At 33.4% G+C, this 22,763-nt stretch overlaps 1 protein-coding gene across 10 annotated transcripts in view; it reads left to right on the forward strand.

Moving 5' to 3' along the window:
* Nucleotides 1-22,763, forward strand: part of MIPOL1 (mirror-image polydactyly 1) — a 365,075-nt gene that overhangs the window by 52,276 nt on the left and 290,036 nt on the right. For 8 of the 10 annotated variants that reach the window (XM_064365793.1, XM_012469139.3, XM_012469173.3 and 5 more), the window contains exons 2-3: nt 11,818-11,955; nt 12,539-12,617. In XM_064365793.1, coding sequence (XP_064221863.1) covers nt 12,599-12,617 — 19 coding nt within the window. In that variant the 5' untranslated portion in view covers nt 11,818-11,955; nt 12,539-12,598. Of the gene's footprint in view, nt 1-11,817; nt 11,956-12,536; nt 12,618-15,133; nt 15,221-22,763 lie in introns of those variants that run through there. The other 2 variants (XM_064365794.1, XM_064365797.1) reach the window with 2 other exon arrangements.

Consider the following 22,763-nt stretch of genomic DNA (forward strand, 5'->3'; position numbering starts at 1 on the left):
ACTAGTAGTTCATGTAGTGTTCAATAGATGTCATTGCTTCTCTTGCAAATTTAAAATATTTAATCCCTCTACATTTACTGCAATGTTAGTGCCTTGGCACACAGTGCAAGAACCATAGGTTTGAGGCTATCTTCAAGGAATTACTATGACTTTGTACATGTGTGTATAGTTAGACTCTTAGACTCTAATTGTTATAATAATAGTCCTCTGTTAGAGGACTATTTATTAATCACAGGGAGGATTCATTCTTATTTGTTGTTGTTGTTGTTGTTGTTTGAGATGGAGTCTCACTCTGTTGATCAGGCTGGAGTGCAGTGGCATGGTCTCAGCTCACTGCAACCTTGGCCTCCTGGGTTCAAGTGATTCTCCTGCCTCAGCCTCCTGAAAAGCTGGGACTACAGGCATGTGCCACCAAGCCCAGCTAATTTTTGTATTTTCAGTAGAGATGGGATTTTACCTTGTTGGCAAGGATGGTCTTGATCTCTTGACCTTGTGATCCACCTGCCTCAGCCTCCCAAAGTGTTGGGATTACAGGCATGAGCCACCAGGCCCGGCCAAATTTTACCATTTTAAGTGGATAGTTCAGTGGCATTAAGTAGATTCACAATGTTGTACAAACATTACTGTTAGTAACTTCCAGAGCTTTTCATCATCCCAAGCGTAAACTCTGTACCCATTAAGCAGTATCTCCATATTCCCCCTCCCCTGGCTCCGGATTACCTCTGTTCTACTTTCTATCTCTATGAATCTGCCTATTCTAGGGACCTCATATAAGTAGAATCATAAAGTATTTGTCCTTTTGTGTCATTTTACATTCCTCCCAGCAATACACAAGGGTTCCAGTTTCTCCATGACCTTACCAATGCTTGATATTTTCAATTTTTTGATAATAGTTGTCTTGCTGAGTATGAGGTATATCTCATTGTGGTTTTGACTTAGATTTCCCTAATAGCTCATGATATTGAGCATCTTTTCATGTATATATTAGCCTTTTGTATATCTTCTTTGGAGAAATGTCTAATCAAGCCCCCCACTTTTTTTTATTTGGCTGGTTGAAGGCTGTTTCTTTTGAGGCTTTTCCAAATTATTGTAACTATTATTATTGAGACTCCTGTCACCCAGGCTGGAGTGCAGTGATGAGTCTCGGCTCACTGTAGCCTCTGCCTTCTGGGTTCAAGCGATTCTTCTGCCTCAGCCTCCTGAGTAGCTGGGACTACAGGCATGCGCCACCACACCTGGCTAAGTTTTTGTATTTTTAGTAGAGATGGGGTTTCACTATGTTGGTCAGGCTGGTCTTGAACTCCTGACCTCAGGTGACCCAGCTGCCTTGGCCTCCCAAAGTGCTGTGGTTACAGGCGTGAGCTTGGCCTCCAAATTATTGTGCACACTATTCCTTGTTGTGTGTGATCAATGACATCTGTCCCTTTAGCTCATGTTCAGCTAGTGTTTTTACAGAGTTTTCATTGAATGCCAGGGCCTCTTTCAGTCTTTGGAAATTGCTTATGTGCTGGGACACTCCTTTATCCCTTAGCTAGGCTTTAATCTGATCCATGAGATCAGCCTGAGGTGAAAGTTTAAGGTCTCAGGTCTTTTTGGGCATGCTTCTTGCCCGGGTGTGTGTTTGACTGCTTGTCATATGTAAACTTCCCAGAAAGTCTTGCTCCAGCTTCTCTTTCAGGCCATAAGTGGTCTATCGTATGTCTCCACTAGTAATTTCTTGGCCTGGGTCTCTGTGGATCTGTTGTCACTTTGCAGCCTGTACAAGCACTACCTGCCACTTTTCTTACCTGAATTCTGAGCTAGATGAAACAGGAGTGCCTTGCATCAAGTTTTCTATATCCCCTAGACAGGTCAGCACAGACATGCACAACAATTTGTATATCAGGTCCACTCTACATTCTCTAGTAAGAGGGAGATAACTGCTTCAAGTGAAAGACTCCTACTGCATTGGGTAGCGGGTGGGGGAAGAGCAAGTGAATAAAGCCATAATACTGTCCTGTCATTTTGGAGATGGCTTTTTATTGATTTGGTGTTTTCTTGGTTGCTATAAACCCTTGACTGTTTTCTATAGCTCCAGAAAAGTTGGTTCAGACAGTTTTTGCTTTGCTTTTTGAAACATTCTCCCTGGGATAACAAGAGCATACATTTTTCTAGCCCACTAATTTGCTAACATCTCCCTGCTTGGACCTTTTTTTTTTTTTTTTTTTTTTTAAGTTTTATGGCTGTTGTTTGTAGAAGCTGGGTCTTATGTTGCTCAGGCTGGTCTTGAACTTCTGGCCTTAAGTGATCATGCCACCTCAAAGTTTTGATCTTAAGTAGTTAACTTTTGCACCCAACTTGGTGGGTGATTTGTGTCTGGTTAAGACACTGTGCAGGGGCTTAGAGATATGTGATTGCTATTTAAGGAAGGAGAGAATCTGTAGTTGAACTCTAACCCTTGAGCCAGTTTGGTCTCAAGATTCTCATGGACTGCTTGGCTTAAGTCCTACTCACTGACTGTTATGGTTTGTTTTGGCATGTGAACATTTCCCTTTCTTCCTTTTGAGCTTGTTTGTTTTTTAAATTTTGAATTTTTTTTTCTTCTCTTAGAGTGCCTTAGTCTGTCACACAGGCTGGAGTACAATAGCATGGTCATAACTTTGAACTCCTGGACTCAAGTGATCCTCCTTCCATGGCCTCCTAAGCAGCTGAGACTTACAGGCACACACTATCTTCTCCCTTCTGTGAAATAATTATTCAATGAATTTTACAAGAAAGTGAATGCTATATATTCTTTTATTTTGCAATATATGTTTTAAGTGTTATAAATGATTGCAAACATACACAAAAGTAGCAAAACAGAATCACAAATGCCTATATATGTATTACCCAAGTTTGACAATTATCCTTCATAGTTTGTGTTGGTTAATCTTGTTTCATATATATCCCCATATTCTACCTGTCCTGTGAATCCTGCTCTTTTCCCCCATGTCCCATTCTCACCCTAGGATAATACTTTTTAGTGATACATACTTCCATCAGGAGGCATATGATATTTGTGTTTTTGTAATAGTTTTAATACTTATGGCAAGATAAATATTCTGATTTTGGTTTCCCTTCATTTTATTTGCATTTTAGAAAAGATTTTCTTATAGAAATAACAACATAAAATGTCAGGTTACTCATACAGCCATTTTGCAAGTGGTAATCATGATTATATCATATAAATCATCACATCATAGGGATGGAACTTTCTTAAAAGAAGTAATATTCTTGGCTGGGTGTAGTAACTCACACCTGTAATCCCAACACTTTGGGAGGCAGAGGGCAGTGATCGCTTGAGCCTAGGAGTTCAAGACCAGTCTGGGCAACATAGTGAAACCTGACCTCTACAAAAAAAATATAAAAATTAGATGGGTATGGTGGCTCGCATCAGTGGTCCCAACTACTCAGGAGGCCAGCGCTGGAGGATTGCTTGAGGATAGGAGCTGGGGAGCTGTAGGTTGCAGTGAGCCAAGATCACATCACTGCCCTGCACCTGGGCAGCAGAATGAGACCCAGTCTCAAAAAAAGTAATATTCTCATTCTTTTTAAAATGAAAAGTCATCAGTGTCTTTTGGAAAGTCTTTCAAAAGTAGCATACGTTGCTTAATTTACTTAATACTTTGACAAATACTGTGCAACTGTATTAGTATTAATTTTATAGATACTATTTTTGCTCAGTTGATTTGTCATTTTTAGATAGCTTTTAAAAAAATGCGTCTTCGGAAAAATATTTGTAGTTGAACATATATTTCTGGATTCTAAGAAACTATAGTGTGGTAAAAAAAACATATAATACTTACATATTTACATGTAATTTATAGTTGAAATTATAATTTTAAGTTACAGGAAGAATAAAAGTAATTGTTTCTTCAAGGAAATTTGTATATATAGTTCAGCTTCTTATAATGCATTTTTATCCCACATTATGGAACATTTGTTTTGGGATCATATTCTTACTACACGCTTTTCATTAATGAAACCATTTATTGAGAATGACTCAAGAAATTAAATGAGCTTTTGTAGTTTCTCAGAAAAATGAATAGAGAAGGCTATGACATTCTTGATAATGAACAAGAAATTGGAACTATAAGTCTAATTCATTTTACTATCTTTAAAATCTTCGCTTCTAGTAATTGTATTCTATAACCTGCAAGCTTACAATTTTTAAAAATATTACAATTTTTAAAAATGAAGTACATAGGTTGCATGCAGCACTGTCCTTTGAGAATGATTAGCTACAGTAATTTTAGCAAATTGCATAGATAAATATTGTATTTTTTGGTGTTTATTTGAGACAGGTCTTACTCTGTTGCCCAGGCTGGGGTGTGGTATGCAACTATGGCTCAACTATGAAATTATCATTACATGTTTAAAACTCAAAATATAACTTGCTATTAGAATATATTTATTCTTATGTATATGCCTCTGTTTGTCAAGGTCTTCTTTGTTAGTATTTCTTGTTAAACTACAGAAATTTTGGAAAATCGCGAAATGACTTTTGTTCATTTTGAGAAAATCTGTTAGTAAGCATTATAATATATAATGAATTAAAGACCTAAATGATTATTTGTACTTTATTTTTGAAAGACATTTTCTGATAGCTATTCTTTTGTTTGCTTTCAAGTGGCTGCTTATAACAATTGTCATTATAGATCAATTTAGCTTGCTCTAATACGTTTTCACCTTTGATTTGCCAGGAACTTCAGTTGGTTGTATGGAAATGTAAACCTTTGTATGAAGGAGTGTGTCATTGCATCAGAACTTGGCACCCAAATGGATCTTAAGAAAACAGGCTATTTGTTCTCTGGAGAAACTATTCTATAACCTGACTTTGTTTTTATTTTCTGTTCCTTACTAGATTAAGTGATTTAGTTTAGTTTGGCTTAGGGGAAAACGTTTCAGGATATTTTAGAAAATCCTGGTATGTGATTACCCTCTGAAAATAATACTTGTTTTAGATTTTTGCTTTTTATCAGTTAGCCTCCACAATCACATAAGGGCAGTGCCATTTCATTCTTAAAGTGTCATTTGCAGCTGGCACTAAAGACTACTGCAGTATTCAACAATGTATATTGTCTTACCCTCCAAATTTTAAAAATGTGGAAGCCATTTATTTGAAGCACCAAGTATGAATTTTCTCTTAATGTGATGTCCTTTTATGGTTAGCTTCTAGAGAAACTACCAATAGGTCACACATACACACACTTACAGATTTATTATAAGTAATTGACCTAGGTGATTGTAACACAGACACACACACACACACACACACACATACACACACACAGATTTATTATAAGGAATTGACTTATGTGATTGTGGAGGCTAACAAGTCCCAAGATTTGCAGTCGGAAAGCTGGCGACCCTGGAGAGCCAAGAGTGAACATTTCATAGTCTGAAGGCAGGAAAGGACTGATGTCCCAGCCGAAGGCAGTAAGACACAAGGAGATCCCTCTTGCTTTCTAGAGGTCAGTCTTTTTGTTCTACTCAGGACCTCAACTGATTAAATGGCCCACCTGCGTTACGGATGTCAGTCCACTTTACCCAGTGCACTGATTCAAATGTTAATCTCATCCAGAAACAACCTCACAGACACACCAAAATAAAGCTTGCAAATATCTGTCCAGCCCATGCCCTAGTGAGGTTGAGAAGAGGGTCACTTGAGTTTAGAAGTTTGAGACCAGCCTGGCAAGATAGTGAGACCTCATCTCTATTATGGGCACAGGGAAGTGGGGGGTGGGCGGACACCTTACATTGACCTTCAGTGATAAGAAGTAATTAGTCTTTTTTGATGGTCATTTTTTTTTTCTTTTTGAGACAGAGTTTCACTCTGTTGCCTGGGCTAGAGTGCAATGATGTGATCTCGGCTCACTGCAACCTCTGCCTCCCAGGTTCAAGTGATTCTCCTGCCTCAGCCTCCCAAGGAGCTGGGATTACAGGTGCACACCACCACACCCAGGTTATTTTTGTATTTTTAGTAGAGACGGGGTTTCACCATCTTGGCCTGGCTGGTCTTGAACTCCTGACCTTGTGATCCACCCACTTTGGCCTCCCAGAGTACTGGGATTACAGGTGTGAGCCACCACGCCTGGCCGTTTGATGGTCATTTTTTGAACACTAAAGCATAAAAACAAAGGGGAACTATTTGTGACAGACATAAAATGTAATAATATAAAACAATTTATTTTCATTATAATTTTTTTAACCTTTAGACTCCTGAATTTAGACTCCTGAATCCTGAGACAATTGTAAATAGTCCCTAATTGAACTAAGAAATGTGGTTTTTAGAAACATTTGCTTAATTCTCAGAAACTCTTTCCTATATTTTGAATTTCTCTATTCCAAGAAAGTCTTGCCATATGTATTAGTTTATTTTGAACTTTTTAGTCTAGTTAATCCAAGCAAACAAGTCAGCAAGCAAGCAGTCAATCAGTTATAACAAAGTATGATTATTGTACGGTTTGTTCTCGCCGAGTTTAAAATGAAGAAACTGAGGCCAGCACAAGAAGATCCAATGCGAAGGGTTTATTCAGGCTCCCGGGTGAGGTTCTGCGGTCCAACAGGAGGGGCCAGAGAAGTCACATGGACTCCTCTCAGACATGGGTTTTTATAGGGAGTGAAGGAGCTCGATTGGTTGTGGGAGAGCAGGGTGTGGAAAAAGCAGGACTACTATTGGGTAGAGTTACAAGCCTTTGTTTGCATACAGGACTTGGCTGCTATTGGTTAGAATTACTTGGCTGCTATTGGCCAGAAAGACTCAGCTGCTATTGGCTAGAAAGACTTGGCTGCTATTGGTTAGAATTACAAGAACTGCTATTGGCTAGAGTTAAAAGACCTCGTTTGCATACTGGGCTCTTTAAGGGAAGGCCAGGCTGTGCGAGAAGGGGAGAAGGGAGCATGCCCGAGCATGTCCGAGCTTGCCCAATCATATCCGAGCTTGCCCGATCATGTCCGAGCTTGTCTGAGCTTTTGGAAAAAAGCGGGGGTGTGTGTGTCTGAGCTCCCGGTGAGGCAACCAGCCTTACAATTATAAAATATTAATTAGGCAATAATAATTTTTTCAAAGTTTCAAGGGTGTCATGAAGATCACTTTCTATTCATTTTGGGCCTCTCAGTGTTAATGTAATGTCCTTCAGGGTTTCCTATTAAATTCTAAATTATTTATAAATACCTAATTATTAAATTAGAAGTAATACATGCACCCAATTAAAAAATTAAATTACAAACATATAAATATAAAATGAAATATAAATGTTTCTTTCCCCCATTTTCTCTGTCTCCCCACCCTAAATCTTAGGCTCTTTCTTCAGACTAACCACTGGTAATAGTTTCTTATGTATACTTCTAGAAAAAAATACTGTGCCTATTCAAGCATGTATATATGTATGAGTATAATTTTACATTATTTTCTGTTTTTAATTTATCCATATTTTGTGCTTGTATTGTTTTGACCAAGGATATATTTGCATAGGAAATATTTTTGTCTTATTCACCATTTTATATCTAACTCTTATGATAATGTCTGGTTCATAGTATACACATAGTATATATAGATCTCTTTTATTTGTGGTATAAACCATATAGGTTTGCCATATGGTCGAACCACATTTTATTTATACCAATTCTCTATTGATGAACATTATGTTAGTTCTAGTTTCCTGCTAGTCACGTCCTTTGACCTGTCCATTTACCTGCCTGTGTGTCAAATGTTTGCTAAGTCCAGGTACTCTTCTAAGGATACAGAGATGGAGAAGAAAATTAAGGGCCATGTTTACATGTAAGTTGCTGAGATATATCAAAAACAATGAAATAAAATCTAAACAAATCAGTTTCACAAAGGCAGTAGTGCAGATAATATGATGAGAGAAGAGTTTCTACTTTAGATAGGATGGCCAGGCAAAACCTTTATGAAGAGATGAGTTTGAGCAAGGCCTGCATAATGAGAGAAATGGCTTAGAGATCTAGGAGACAGAATTCTAGGCATAAAGTATAATAGCAAGATAAAAGCTTTGAGGCAAGAATAAGCTTGGTGTGTTCAAAGAATGGAAAGAAGACCAGGATGACTGGAGCATGAGTATTTGTTCTTACAAATAAAAACTGCTTCAATGAATATGTTTGTATATAAAAATATATCTTACACATTTTGTAAATAATTTTAGTAGTCGAACTGTGGGGTGAAATAATTTAAATTTATGCCTTTAAAATTTGTATAGCTGACAGGGCCACTGTTATTGCTTATCCTTTCTCCCTGAACTACTTGCTTTTCGTAGCTCTGAGGAACTTGAGTTATCTGGAGCTTGGCAAGGAGTAGGCACACTGGGTGAAAGAGATTCTTTTGGGGAGACGATGTGTCAGGGGCTATAAATGTTTGAGTCTTTTTTATAATAAGATGAAACTCCAATAGTAGGACATGTGTTTATATTATGTTGTGTTGTATGATAAAATATTTGGCTCTCTAAACTACCGTGCTTTCCTTTTTATGAAATTATTTTAATGCAGCAATGATCAACATTTCTCAAGCCAGGAAATAAAAAATTCAGAGTTTTTCTAAAATTACAGTTGGATAAAATGAAGTACTGTTAATGATCCCCAGTTTGATACTTAGATTCAGTTTACACAAATTTGTGATTAAGCTAAGGAAATATGAAAATATGGCATAAACCAAAGTCAGCTGAAAACCTTTGCTAAAGTGTGTTTTTTTGTGGAGGAAGGTAGGAAGAGCATCTCCTATTTAAAATGTTTTTTAAAATCCTGAATACTGTTACATTGGGGAATGAAATCCCATTTTAAAATGCTTCTATGTCAAAAAGGCATTATTTAATTTTAAAGGGTAAATGTCAGAATTACAATTTTTTAGGCAGATTAGAAATTTCAGACTGGTCAAAGAACAAATTTTGTTTCATGAAGTGTTTTAATGCTGAGTAAATAGGAAAGTCAAGTCACATTTGAGAGCATAGGGATGTTTGTTTAAATTTTTTCAACCTACTTTTTTTAATGAGTGCATGTAGGAAACTTTATCAGCTATATTAAGATTTCTGTGTACCTAGAGAGAGAGAAGGGTATGCAATTTGCTTAATTATTATTTATTTTCTTTTATATGATAAGACTCACTTCCTTTTTTATATACAGAAAAGTTTTAAGAATTAAAAATAGCTTAGAAGAATAAGGTTAGGAATTTATTATGGAGAATATTTTAATAGCTGCTCATATATTTTCTGTTGGTTATAGTAGAATTTTTTTTTTCAAACAGGTAATTTTTTCCAGCATAACTTATAAACAAACTTTAGTTGAATATTGATTTTACTTTTCTTCTTGAACCTGGTGTAGATTAGTAATGATAAAGCAATTTTTATATGTTTTGTCTGTAATGTAATAAGTTAGCATTTGGATTAAGAAACTCAATTTATCTAATTGTCTACTGTAAAATCATCTCACTAGTTTTAATGTGAATATATACTATTTGAAAACAAATTCTTGATATCAAATCTTTAAGATAAGGACAGAAATTAGTATTTTATTAGTCTTAATCCTTTGTCCTAAAAAGGACAGAAGTATAAATATGTTGCATGTTTACAGAAATCTTCTACTCCTGTTATATGTAGATATGTTTTAATTGTTTGAATCATTAAAACGTCTAATTTTTGCTGAAGAATATGCAAATGTGCCACTAAATCTGTTTTTTAAGATTTTTCCAGTTTAATGTCTGAATCCAAATTCATAAAGAGTTGGAAAAATGAGATGTCTGAGCTATAGGATTCACAGGGATTTCATATGAAGCCTATTTAATCAGGATAACACTGTTATTAATATTCATAATGTCAGCTGGAACACAAATGACAGACTATGGGGCCTAAAAATTTTACTTGGTGAATTTATTAAAAGTAGCTTAAAAAATTAATGAAATTTAAGTAAAGTTGGTGAATATGAAAATCTTGTGTTAGCAGAAAAAAAATCTCTATTAGAACTTTCCTTAAAGACCATTTTGCATTGATGTCTTTTGACAGATTTCATTGGTACTTAAAGAAGAAAGATGCATGAATGGTCATTTAAGAGGATTTAAACACATTGGCACATTAATTTTTACATGAATAATAAGTACTTTCCAAAAGCAATTAACTTACAGTGTACAAGATATGAATCGAAAAATAAGACTGTGACATCAAGGGCAAAGCAAATGTGCTGTACATTTTAAACTTAGTGACAGTACTTTTTAATATTTTGATTTATTTTATTTTTATAGTTTGTGCCAGTTATGACTTAGAATGTAATTATTTTAATGCACTTAAAAGCAAATTTAAAAGGCATTAATTTAATGCTTTCTCCTCCAAAAATACTGGTGTAGTATTAAGCATTATCTTCTGCAAGGACCATTTGCATTTTTTGAAGAAGTAAACATTTATTGTGCTAATTGCAATATTTTATCAGAGAACATGTTCAAATCTACAGAAAGGCAATGGGATGATACTATTTGGGTTTAAGGCTACTAATACATATTTTTAACCCAGTCTTATTGGTTATAGCATAACTTAAGAGTATAATAAATAAGCTTCTGAAAATTTAGTGTGAAAAGTTAAGGACCACTTGAGTAATTAGTATACAAGTACATTTGTCCTGAATTTTAGCCTAAGAAGGTAAAATGTTGGGAATGGCCTAAAATAGGATGCATTTTTGTGTAGTACTTGTTACGCTTTACATTTTGAAATATGCTTATAATGACAGTTACACTAGTACTCAGGTTTTTGTTTTGATTATTGAAGTTTATTTTAAAAATAATTTTAGACCATTATTTAAAGTCACAGCAATATTGAATATTTTGTTTTAGATTTTCTATGCATATTTTGCTACATATAAAAGCATAGTTTAGTTATTATACATAACAGTTAAGTTAGGCTTTGCCATTGAGAGAACAGAGGTGTTGACTGGCAGTCTCGCTGGGTACTAGAAGTTTCACTTGCAGTCTGTCACAAGCGTTATTTGATTTCATTAAAAGTGTAGGAATTGCCTATATAAAAGAGATGTATTTTGGGACTCAGAGCTTTATTGGACAAATCATTAATTATCCAAGTGTCCATAAATTATCATAATATAAGTATTAATTTAGATTTTTCGTATAAGTCATAGAATCAAATTGATATATTGGTTATTTTGTCTAGAGGCTTTCTAAAAGAGGTTTTGTGTGATTTTTTTTGTTTGGCTCTGAGCTATTCCCTTAAATGCCCAGGAGAGGGCACCATTTTACTACATCAGCCTTATAAAAGAATTTGCCCTGCTTAGACTGTCAATGTTTCTTGTAATTACTCCCAGTATATTTGTTGCTTGCTTATGAATTAACTTGCATTTATGGAACTAAATCATTCCAATCATTTAATTACACCTGAGGAGCTGAACTATAATTGCTTGCTTCCAACTAGGATCTGATATGGCTTGAGCAGTATTAATTTGGTGTTTACTTTTCTGAGTGCTAAAAGCATTAAAATGATTGTGCAATGGGATTACATTTTACTAATTGCTGGCATTCATTAGCTGGGTAAATGATGAGGAATAGTGACTGTATATTGCAGAGGGATAAAATTATGGTTTTAAATAGTATATTACTAAGCACATTAAGGCCTGTAAGACATGTTTTAAAATACTCCAGAGGTTATTAAAGACTGTATTTTCTGCATGTCTTGGTATATGAATCTCTTATTAAAATACTGCAATTATTATTAACCTTTTTGGGCAATATGTAGGGAAATGGCTTCATTGACTGGAACATATTTCTTTGATATTAATAACTTCCTATATTTTCAGCTAATCCAAAAGTAAATGAGAAACTTAGAAAAAGATTGCCAACTCCAAATCAACATATTTAGAGAAAATTGGAAAAGGAGAAGCTTACTACAGCTTTATTTGAGGACTTTTTAAAGAACGCAGGGTTCTATCTGTGAGGTAAATCTAATTTTATTCTTCTTAAAAGCATAAAAAAAAACTTGCATAATGTTTTAGTATGTTTCCTATGAAAACAAGAGAGAAGAATATCAGTAATTCCACAAGTTAGTGATGGTTTTTATGTTTTTTAAAATTAGAGTAGTATTCTTAAATTACTTTTATAAGTAAAATTTATAAAAGTATACGAATATATATACACACACACAGTAAATTCAAATCAGTAAATTTGAAATTTTTGATATAAAATTTATGACAAGATAAAAAATGTATTTTTCTTAAATGCTTAAAATTGTAGTTGGAGAAGATTTCAGCTAAATAAATAAAATGGTTGTCTACCCAAATCAGCATGAATCTCTAAAAAGCTTAACCTGAACTGTATATACTAAAATATAAGTGTTAAGAAAATAACCTTTTTCTGAGAAAAAGATTTAATTTCACCTGGTGAAATTCTCAGTTAATTGTCCCATTATGAATGTTTTAGAAAAGCATTTATCCTGTAAATTCTCTGTTAAACAAAAGTAAAGTTAGGTGTGTTCTGATATATTGTTTTCAGTTTATTTATCTAGAGTTGGCTTTATTTTAGCAGCAAATCTTGGAGCAAAAACCAGAGACATTGCCAGAGCAAACAAGAAAAGAAGTACAAATGGAGGACTGGTCAAAAGGTAAGGACTTTTAAGGTATTAATACCAAGCCCCAGGTGTTGTGGTAGTTCAAGACACTGAATGAAGTGTGTTTGTTCTAACCAATATATTAGAGGCAGACCAGTGCCCACACACACACAGGAGACACACACACAGAGACCCAGGGATTATGAAAGAGATACAAAGAAAGACACACAGAGAAAGAGACATACACAGAGAGGAAGGGACACACACATGCACACAGAAAAGGAGACACAGAAAAGACATTGAGAGAGGGAGAAGCAAACAGATGCGTTGGGAAAGAGAAACATGCGTACATACAAAGACAGAGGAGACTGAGAGATTGACTGTGATAGAGATGAACAGAGCCACATTCAGAGAAAGAAAGACACAGAGAAAGAGATACTTAGAGAAAGAGACATAGGAAGGAAGATACTTGAAGAGGGAAACACATAGAGGCACAGACACACATAAAGTAAGGAGAGAGAGTAGAGAGAATGAGAGAGATACATATATACATGGAGACAGAGGAGAAATACACAGATCAGAAGATACGTACACAGAAAAATAGACTAAGACACATATATGAGACAGAGAAGAAAATATTCATAGATATACACATGTGGAGGGACACAGCCTGAGAGGCAAAGAACAGTTAGAGACAGATACAATTTGAAAGACAGCCTGAAGACAGAGAGAGTGAGAGATGGTCCATTGGAAAACAGATGGATGGATGGATGAATGGATGGATAGATGGGTGGATGGTTGGATGGGTGAATGGATGGATGGATGGATGGACAGACAGATAAGAGCAGCACACATAGGGGAGGGGACAAGAGAGATTTAAGTAAAATGTTGAAAATTTGGAATCCTTGAGAAATGATTCTTTCTGAATATGATACTACATATATTTGAAAGCTTAAAACTTTATGTACATCTTTTTAAAATTTCTCATATTATAATTTAAAAAATAGGATTCTTACTAAAACACTGTATGCATCTCTTGGTTCCCCTTCTAACAGCGCCCTTGTTCAACATATTCTAACCACATTTTTATCATTTTTAGAAGGTTAAAGTCCATTTTTGAGGATCATTCTCTAATCATTTTACTGAATAAGTTAACAACTGTACATTCATTTAAGGTATAGAAAGATCTGAGTACCTTTTTCTGATTTCTGCATTTTGTTTTTCATTTTTAAACTGTTACAAATTTTCTTTCTGTTTGTGCCCACCATTAGTAATTTCCCTTTTTATTTGTAACTCTGGGATGCTTATTATGAGTTTAGAATCCAGATAACATTTAATTCTATATAAAGCAATAATACATAATAGCTGGGTAATATAGTTAAAGGTTTTCTATGCAAAGTTAATAGTGCATACACTGTGTGACAATTTGGTGTGCTCTCTATTTTCAAGTTATGATATGAATGTATTGGTATGAAATTAGGTACTAATTTGTTATAGCTGTGTTTATTCATTTATTCAAGTAAGCAAGCAGATATTCTTCTTTTAAAGAGCTCAAAAAGCATTTTACTCAATTTGTGTACAATATAAGAAAAAAGAAGCTAATAATGGTGCATCTGTTGTGTTTCTCATTCACACATCATATTGCCATAAAAGTCATGTTCAAATTAGAGACCAAATGATCTTTAAGGAGTCAAAGGGGTTATTTTTAATATATCTAAAGAGATAGAGACTGTGGAAGAAGTACTACTTATAAATGTACAATTATCAGGAAACATGTCAAGGAAGGAGCTGATGAAGCTCTAGGACACTTATGAAAAGAAGTTCTGTGGTTGAAAATATAGATACATAGACAGTTTACAGTAGGCACAGACTACAGCAGACATGACTGAGAGAGCATTAAGAAAATCTGCATTTTTACATGCATCTTGTTGACATTGGAAATAGAATAAGACATTCCTTTTTATAATGACCTGTTATTAAACATTATCAGGAGATAGTTCAGGCTCAGTAGCTCATCCCTGTAATCCCAGCACTTTGGGAGGCTGAGGCAGGCAGGTCACTTGAAGTCAGGAGTTCAAGACCAGCCTGACCAACATGGCAAAATCCTGTCTCTACTAAAAATACAAATATTAACTGGTGTGGTGGCTCACACCTGTAATCCTAGCTCCTCAGAAGACTGAGGCAGGAGAATCACTTGAATCCTGGTGGCGGAGGTTGTAGTGAGCTGAGATCATGGCATCACATTCCAGCCTGGGTAACAGAGGGAGACTCTATCTCAAATAAATAAATAAATAAACATTATTAGGAAATAAAATTAAACATAAGTATTTTAACTTTTGAGTCTTGTGATAACAGATATGTTTACAGCAAAATCTCACATCATCATCTCCCTGATGGCAGGGTTCATGGAATTTATCTTAAATTACAAATTGCTTCAAAGTTCTATCTTATATAAATGTTCCTAGTTTGTTCCTTTGAGTATTTTATTTAGTTTAATTTTACTAATTTTAAAAGAAATTAAGTTAATTAAAACTTGTATTACACAGATATGCCTTTATGTCATCTTACAGATTTCATTATAAAGAGTGCTGAAGTGGCCATTCTTTTCCTAGCTTTATTGTAGAAACACTGCTGAAATATTTCAAGTCAAAGAGTTGGTAAGATTGATAATGTAACAGATATGACATTTATGTTTTTGTTTTTGTCATTATAGACATTTTGGAAAGTGGAAGCTGAGGTTGGTAGATAGGGTGGGTGACGACATCTACAAAATGTACCCAAGTTTTTTTTTTTTCTTTTAAAGACAGAGTCTCACTCTGTCATCCTTTCTGGAATGCGGTGGCATGATCATGGCTCACTGTAACCTCAAATTCCTGTGCTCAAGCAATCCTCCTTCCTCAGCCTCCTGAGTAGCTTAGACTACAGGCATGAGTCACTGCACCTAGCTAATTTTTTTTAAACATTGTTTTGTAGAGGTGGGGGGTCTCACTGTGTTGTCCAGGCTGGTCCCAAACTCTTGGCCTCCAGCAGTTCTCCTGCCTCAGGCTCCGAAAGCACTGGAATGACAGGCAAAAACAACGAAAACAACTGCACCTAGCCTGCAAGTTTCTTTAAGTAGTTAAAAAACAACCCTGAATTGATGTAGTTTGTAAGTTGATAGAAACAATGTGTGTGTGAATAAACATATGTTACCAGCAATAAATGTGTTACCATCTTCAGGCCTCTTAAGAAGTAAGTGATGTTTTGTCTTTTTTTGAAAACTTCTATTTAAGAGCTCTCTTTTGGAAAAAAAAAAAAAAAAAAGAAAAAAAAATGAAATGTCATAATCAAAGGAGTTTATACTTAGTAAAGTCAACCCTCTGAAAGAATGAGTTATTATATTATTTGTTGTTTAGCCCTTTTTTGTACTTACTTCTTATATACTTAACTGTGTAAGAAAAAAGACATCAACATCATAAATAAATCTCATATGAATAATTATTTGGAATACTGTTATAAAGTCCCGATCATTTCTTAAGTTAATGTTGGTGATTTTTATTAGCAGAAACATGGTCTAGTTGTTTTAAACCATATAACAATCCTTTGCAAATAGTTTACATATTATTTGCAGGTAAATATGTCTGCACTAAGTATATGTACTTGCAATTATATAGGTAAAAATGAGGTCTGGATACCAGTTAAATTTAGAAAATTGTTGAAACTTAATTAAATGTAGAACCTTTAGGGGTCAGTGTTCCCTAAGAAAGGTTAAAAAAGGTTACTGTGCCTAACAAAATTAAATATTAAATCTGCTATATTTTAAATATTTTTTTTTACCAGTTAAAGGTAAGAAAAGATGAGAATATATCTTGAAGAAGCTTTCAACCAAAACCTTTCAATTTAATGAGTTTGTTCAATATTGTTTTTAGGTTTACTATTTTGGGGGATCATCATATGTAATATATATTTTATACACAAAGTAGTTATTTTTATTTATCTATTATCTAAATTTAGATACAGATTTTTAACTAATTTGTCTTTAAGCTTAAAAAATGAGCATGATTCTAAATCAGGAATCATTGTACTTATTTGAAATGAGGTGAAAAAACGCTTCTAGAACTGCTACGTGAATAGAATTCCTATATGTTTCAGTTTATTGGAGGCTAGTAAATATTTTTTTAAAATTTATCTTACTGAATTTAAGTAAAGAACAGTTGTCATCTTCTTTATTTTAGAATTGGACTAGCAAGTATTCTTTGTATCCATGATTCTTACAGTTTTTCTACAAAACACTAACACAAAAAAATTTTAAAATAAATGGAACTTAACAAAAGGTAACTTGCAAGTGGTTCAGTCGCTCTTATTGAGTCAGAATAATGTGTATTTGTGCATGGCATTTTGAACCTGTGTGCCACTATCAACTTCTTTTATTATTGATTCACTTATCTTTCTGTTCAAAAAGTACATATTCTTTTTTACCTTTGTCCATCTGCTATTCTGTAATTGAATTGTAACTAAAACTATTGCATGATTTGCAAACAATGTGTAGGTGTAGGCACTGAAGAACCACTGTAGGAAAACATCACTGATACTTTTAAATGTTGGTGATCATTATGACTAAAATGTGATTGTAGAATCTCATATCATTTTAATAACTATTTTATGTTTAATGCAGAGAAGAAGGAAATGGCAAATTGCTTAGAGTGGACATTCATTTCTACCAGCAAGATAAGCTGGTAGAAAAAAAAGTATTTCCTAGACATTGTGATTATATACTCCTTGAAATTAAAGGCTTTTAAAATGACTGGATCACTAATAATTTTGTATTAAATTACAGGACTTAAATTTTATTTAATAATTGGCTTTCTAGTAAGTAATGGTATATTTTTTGTAAAGAAGTAATATAATTAGTGGCTTTAGCTTATTGCCTATATTTTAAAGCAGAAGGAAAATTGTATTGGAAAACAAATACATTTAATAATGTCAGTAAAATGTTATGGTGGAAAGAACACAGGCTTTGGAGCTAAACTTAAGTTTTAATTTTTCAATCTTTAACTTACTATCTACTTGGATTTGAGTACAAGTTTCATAAATCTTTGTAAGCCTAAATTTTCTTTTATATGAAATAGAGTAGTAATCTATTTAGGACCATTGTGAAGATTAATTAGGAATGCTATATGTAAAGTCCCTACTACAATGCCTGAAACAGGAAATGAATTTATTTAATCTGTATTTCACATACCAGAGTAATTATTTCCACCAATGTGATGGTGGTAGTGGTAATATAGATGCTTAAAACAAAAACAAAAACAAAAACAAAAACAAAGGAAAAAGAAAAGATGGTTGTCTTACTTTACAGTACTTTTAGGTAAATCATGGTGATTGTCTTTCTTATTCCTTTTAGCTGCAGAAGTTAGATCTACTGAGTTTCAAAAGTATTAAGAATCCTTACTAACAGTATTTTAAGTGGTTATAATAGTTTTATAAGAATTCGATTTTCTTCTAATACAATGTTCAGAATATCACTGGAACTTTAATTTTTCCAAGTGGTGTGCTTATAGTTAGTATAATTGATAGAATATAATATGTAATTAATAACATTCACTTAGGATATTAATCTATTTTTGTCTGTATTGAAATTCCAGTTGCAATAAAAATCTCCAGGTTAGTGGCATCACAGAGTGCTTTTATTTACCTTTTCCTTTTGGCAAATGTGAATTTAATATTGCATTTAAAAAATTTTCCACATTCCATTGGGGGTTAAAAAAAGAACATGTCTGAGGTCTCATTAAATTTACTATTTATCTCCATAGGACCTAGCTTAATAGAGTACTAGTAGCTTCTCACACATGACCATCTAGAATATTTGAGAGAATGGTTTTAGGAATACTGGCAGCTGGCCAACAAGGATTGATTCGTTTCTTGAGGAGATGCTGAGACTACTCTTAGAAGAATGATTGAGGTTATAGTCTTTTATTTTAAAAAATTTCTTTTAATATAAATGTTTATTAAAATAGAATTCTGGGATTCTTTATTTTTTAAGCTTGATATGAATGATTCTGTTAATACTCTTGGACTGAGTAGAAAAATGGAATGAAAAAACAAAAAATAATTACAAGGGCAACTTAGTTTTCTAGGTGGTTATAACATTTGTTGTGAACTCTTTCAAGATTCATAATTTCTCATATGAATACTTCCTGTTGGTGAGTTTATGCCACAAATTTTTTTTTAATTATATGTTGGCAGTTTGAAAAACAGACCTTATCTTTTAGAACAGTTTTAGATTTACAGTAAAATTGACAGGAAAGTACAGAGTGTACCCGTAGATCCCCTACTCCCACATATACCCAACCTCCCTCTCTGTCAGTTCTCCACCACAATTGTACATTTGTTACAATCAGTGAATTAATTCTTAAATTCTTAATAGGTGAAAAGTTTGTGAGCTAATAGGATTTCTTTTCTCTTTATTTCTTTCTCTCTTTCTTTTGTTTTTACTAAATTTATGGTGTTTTAAATCAGTTCACACTGTACTCTTCATGTGGAATTCTTACATCTTTGGTCCCTCTATTTTATAGAAATGATCCTTTCTAGGAAAATTGAGCATGAAAAATGGTAAATTTCTCTTTTAAATAGGACCTTTTCTTCCCTGTTTTTATTCTGTCGGTATGATTCTCTTTGTAGAACTTGTGACTCTATTTCTTTGGTTTAAGGAAATACAAACTCTGCTTTTAAAATGCAGATTCTTTCAAATTTATTTGTGATCATGAAAACAATAATTTTTTTTGAAATAGAAAAAATGACTTGATTTTGTCAAAAGATTTTTGCTTTGTTTTAAATTTTCCATCCTTAAGATTCTGAGCTCTTTGCTAAAAACTGTCATTCATTTCTAGTTATGGCCTTTCATGCCAGAACACCTCCTGTAACACATATTTACAACATGCATCTTAATGTAATATTACTGAATCTTTAATTTTCTAGACATGAGAATTTCAGTTTGTCATATTTCAGATGACTGTGTGGCCTCTGTAGTGTGATTAATATAAAGATCTAAGTGTGCATTGGCATTTTGTTGATTTAGGAGACCTGGATCAATATACATTCATATGTAGACTGAATTGAAGGCCCTTTAGAGTGTTGGTCCAGGTTGACTATAGAGTAGGACTGATGTGACTTCCTGGACTTAAAGGTATTTTAAATACATTTTTAAAAAGTTTTTTAAATCATAAAATTATATGTTTTAGTTTACATTTACTCACTACTCTTTGGTTAGAAATAAATTTGTAGTAGTAGAATAAAAATCTTTTGGAGGAGTTCACCAAATACTCCAACTTTTAGTGGTTTGGTTTTATTTGAATCAAAACAACCTATCATGTAGGATGTTATTATATTTTTGGGAGAATTTCAGATACAGTTTTTCTTGGTGTTCTGCTTATTTTAGGAAATACGAAAAAGCAAACTCAGAGGAAAGCAAGCTTCAAAATTTCAAAATTAAGTAGATTATAGTGTAAATGATTGAATTAAAAGTATTCTTATCTGTAGCTTTTGGTTGAAATTGATAATACTTTGCCATATTTGTATTGAAAAGATGTAAGGTAAAAAGTACTTATTTTTAAAAATTGTATTTGGACTTTTATGTTTATTTTTTGACAGATTCTAGTTTTTACATGTAACCGTTTAGTATTATTAGGATGCTGATGGGTGAACAGTACAAACTGATGGATTTGTACTGATAAAATTTTACTTGTATAGAAACAATGTTTTTGCCACTTGATATTTAAAAAATTAACAATAAAATGCTCCTTTTAAATACAGTTTTGCCATCTGTACCTACATAATTACACTGTAAAATTAACACAGTTAACAAACCAAAAAATGTTCCTTGATTTAAACAGTTTTAGGATAGAAATATAATTACTTTTAAGCACAAGATACCATTATTTCTTTCTTTAATTAATGTTCATCTCACTCCTGAAAATTCCAAATTTTTAGATTAATATTAATCCCTAGCAGATTAGGGTAGGTATGGTTCATTTAGCATTAGTTTCCTTGAACCAACAACAAGTTTTGGAGGAAAGAATTATGATAAGGGAAGACAGAATATGTAGGCCTTAAGGTTTCAGGCCTATGTACAAACCCTAAGATTTAGAATATGGAGTAGGGAGTATTCTGTATCCCTTCCATTAATTATTATAAAAGTAGAAAGAACTCATAATTTGAAAGAATTTCTATTTTAAGTAGATTAGATAATGTGTAAATGTTTGTCAAAAAAACAAATGTTTCAAAATTTGGAGTCACTGAAGCTGTTTTACTCAATTGCTTTTAAGAGTTTAAAGTTAAAAAAAGTAATGATTATAGTTCAGGAAACCTGTTTCCTTTTGGAAAACTTAATTGCTTGTATTTTATAATCAACTAGTATGGAGTTTAAGATTAGGACAAGGCTGCACTAGTTTAGGTAGGAAGAACAAAGACAAAAAAATTATTTAAAAAGCATATCTTGATCTCTTGAGAATGCCGTAGAAACTAGCATCAGAGACTTCCTCTGCATTTTTAATAGGACTTTTGCTTTCCATAATTTTCTATATTGACCCTTTATTATCTTTTTTTAAAGTCTGTACCCCTCCCCCAAGTCAATTGAAATGAACACATTACCAAAAAACAAATTACTTTTCTGAGGCTTTATTTTTTTTGTTTCAAGTACCTAATGCTTTTTTGAAAAGTTTAAAATGCTAACTCTAACAAGGAGCTGATGATATTAGGGGTATAACTAATAAGGCACTAGTTTAGGGGTAACAGTTGATTAATTAAATAGCTGTCCTACCTTTTCTTTTCATGTTTTTCTTTTTTTTGGGTGTTTTGGTTTTGTTTTGTGTGTGTGTGTTCTTTTTTTTTTTTTTTTTGAGAAACAAATGGGGAATTTGAATAAAATATATCATTTGCATAGAAAGTTATGTAATGATGCCATATAGAGTATAATGATTTCCTAAAACCTTGTATTTAAAGTAACCTGAATTACAATGAGAGATAAACAGAATATTTACCCATCCCTTATGAGCTGCTGCTGATATGTAAATTTATTCTTCTACTTTGCACAAATATACTTTTGAGCTACTGCTTAAACACTTTGAGGTCCTTAGTCAAACAGTTTTAATGATGCTTCCAATATTATGAAAGTGTGACATTTGATGAATGTCTCATATAGTTTTGATATCTGGGCACATATCAACAAAAAAAAATTGAGCGTTGGTTTGTCATGCAACACCTAGATAATTTATAATTTTACTGTTTATATCCATCTTGACATTTTTTATCTGCCAAAGGCAGGTTTCATTTGGAATCTTAATCTGAGATTTATTTGGTGGATCTGGAAATCATAGCTAGGGTTCCCACAGGAAATGGTCCATCTACCAACAGATTAAATGGCAGTCCTGCAGTTGTTAGGGGAGCTCTGCATTTAACACACATGCATACTCATTCAGTCAGCGCTGTGGAGAAAAATTAAAGTAGTAACCCAGGTTTAGGAACAATGTAGCTAAAAAGTCCCATATTTGCTGAATGACAAAGGGTTATATAGCAGCATTTCATTTTATTATTCGTGCTTGAATTTCTTGTTTGCTTTGTTGAGTCTGCTGACGAATACTAATAAATGCCTGCAACAATCCAGACGAGAGATGCCTGGCAACAAAGCTATGCGGTGGACCTCCCTGATCTTCTCCAGTTCACAACCTGACCTTTTGAAAAATTGGCTAGGCTAAGCTGCAGAATTTGGGTGTAATGGTTATTGTTAACTCCAGCTTTAGGATTTATTAATTTGTGTGATCAAGACTTACCTATACTTCAAAGTTTCAAAAGACCAAACACAATCATCCATCCATTAGAACTAACATTGTGTTTCAGGGATTCCCCCTTAGTATCTGACTAGTGATTCTTCTGTTTTGTTTTCCAAATCTAAATATATTCTTAAACAAAATGAGTGGCACATATAAAGAAAGTTTGTTTTTTTTCCTCTTTATGACTGGAAAATTTATCTTTTATAAATTATTTATGAAATTGTTGAATTCACAATTAGTATGTCTTTATTCTTAACAAACAAAAAATATATAATTACTAAACCTATTTTATTGCAGTTGTAGAAATTGAAGACTTTCCAAGTTCACTCATGTTTTTAATTAACTTTTATAAATTATTCTAATAATAAGAAAATTTGAGAAAGGCTGAAAAGGT

The sequence above is a fragment of the Aotus nancymaae genome, unplaced genomic scaffold (assembly GCF_030222135.1).
Source record: "Aotus nancymaae isolate 86718 unplaced genomic scaffold, 86718_ANA_hifiasm-v0.15.2.pri h1tg000062l, whole genome shotgun sequence".
In the NCBI taxonomy this organism is placed as follows: Eukaryota; Metazoa; Chordata; class Mammalia; order Primates; family Aotidae; genus Aotus; species Aotus nancymaae.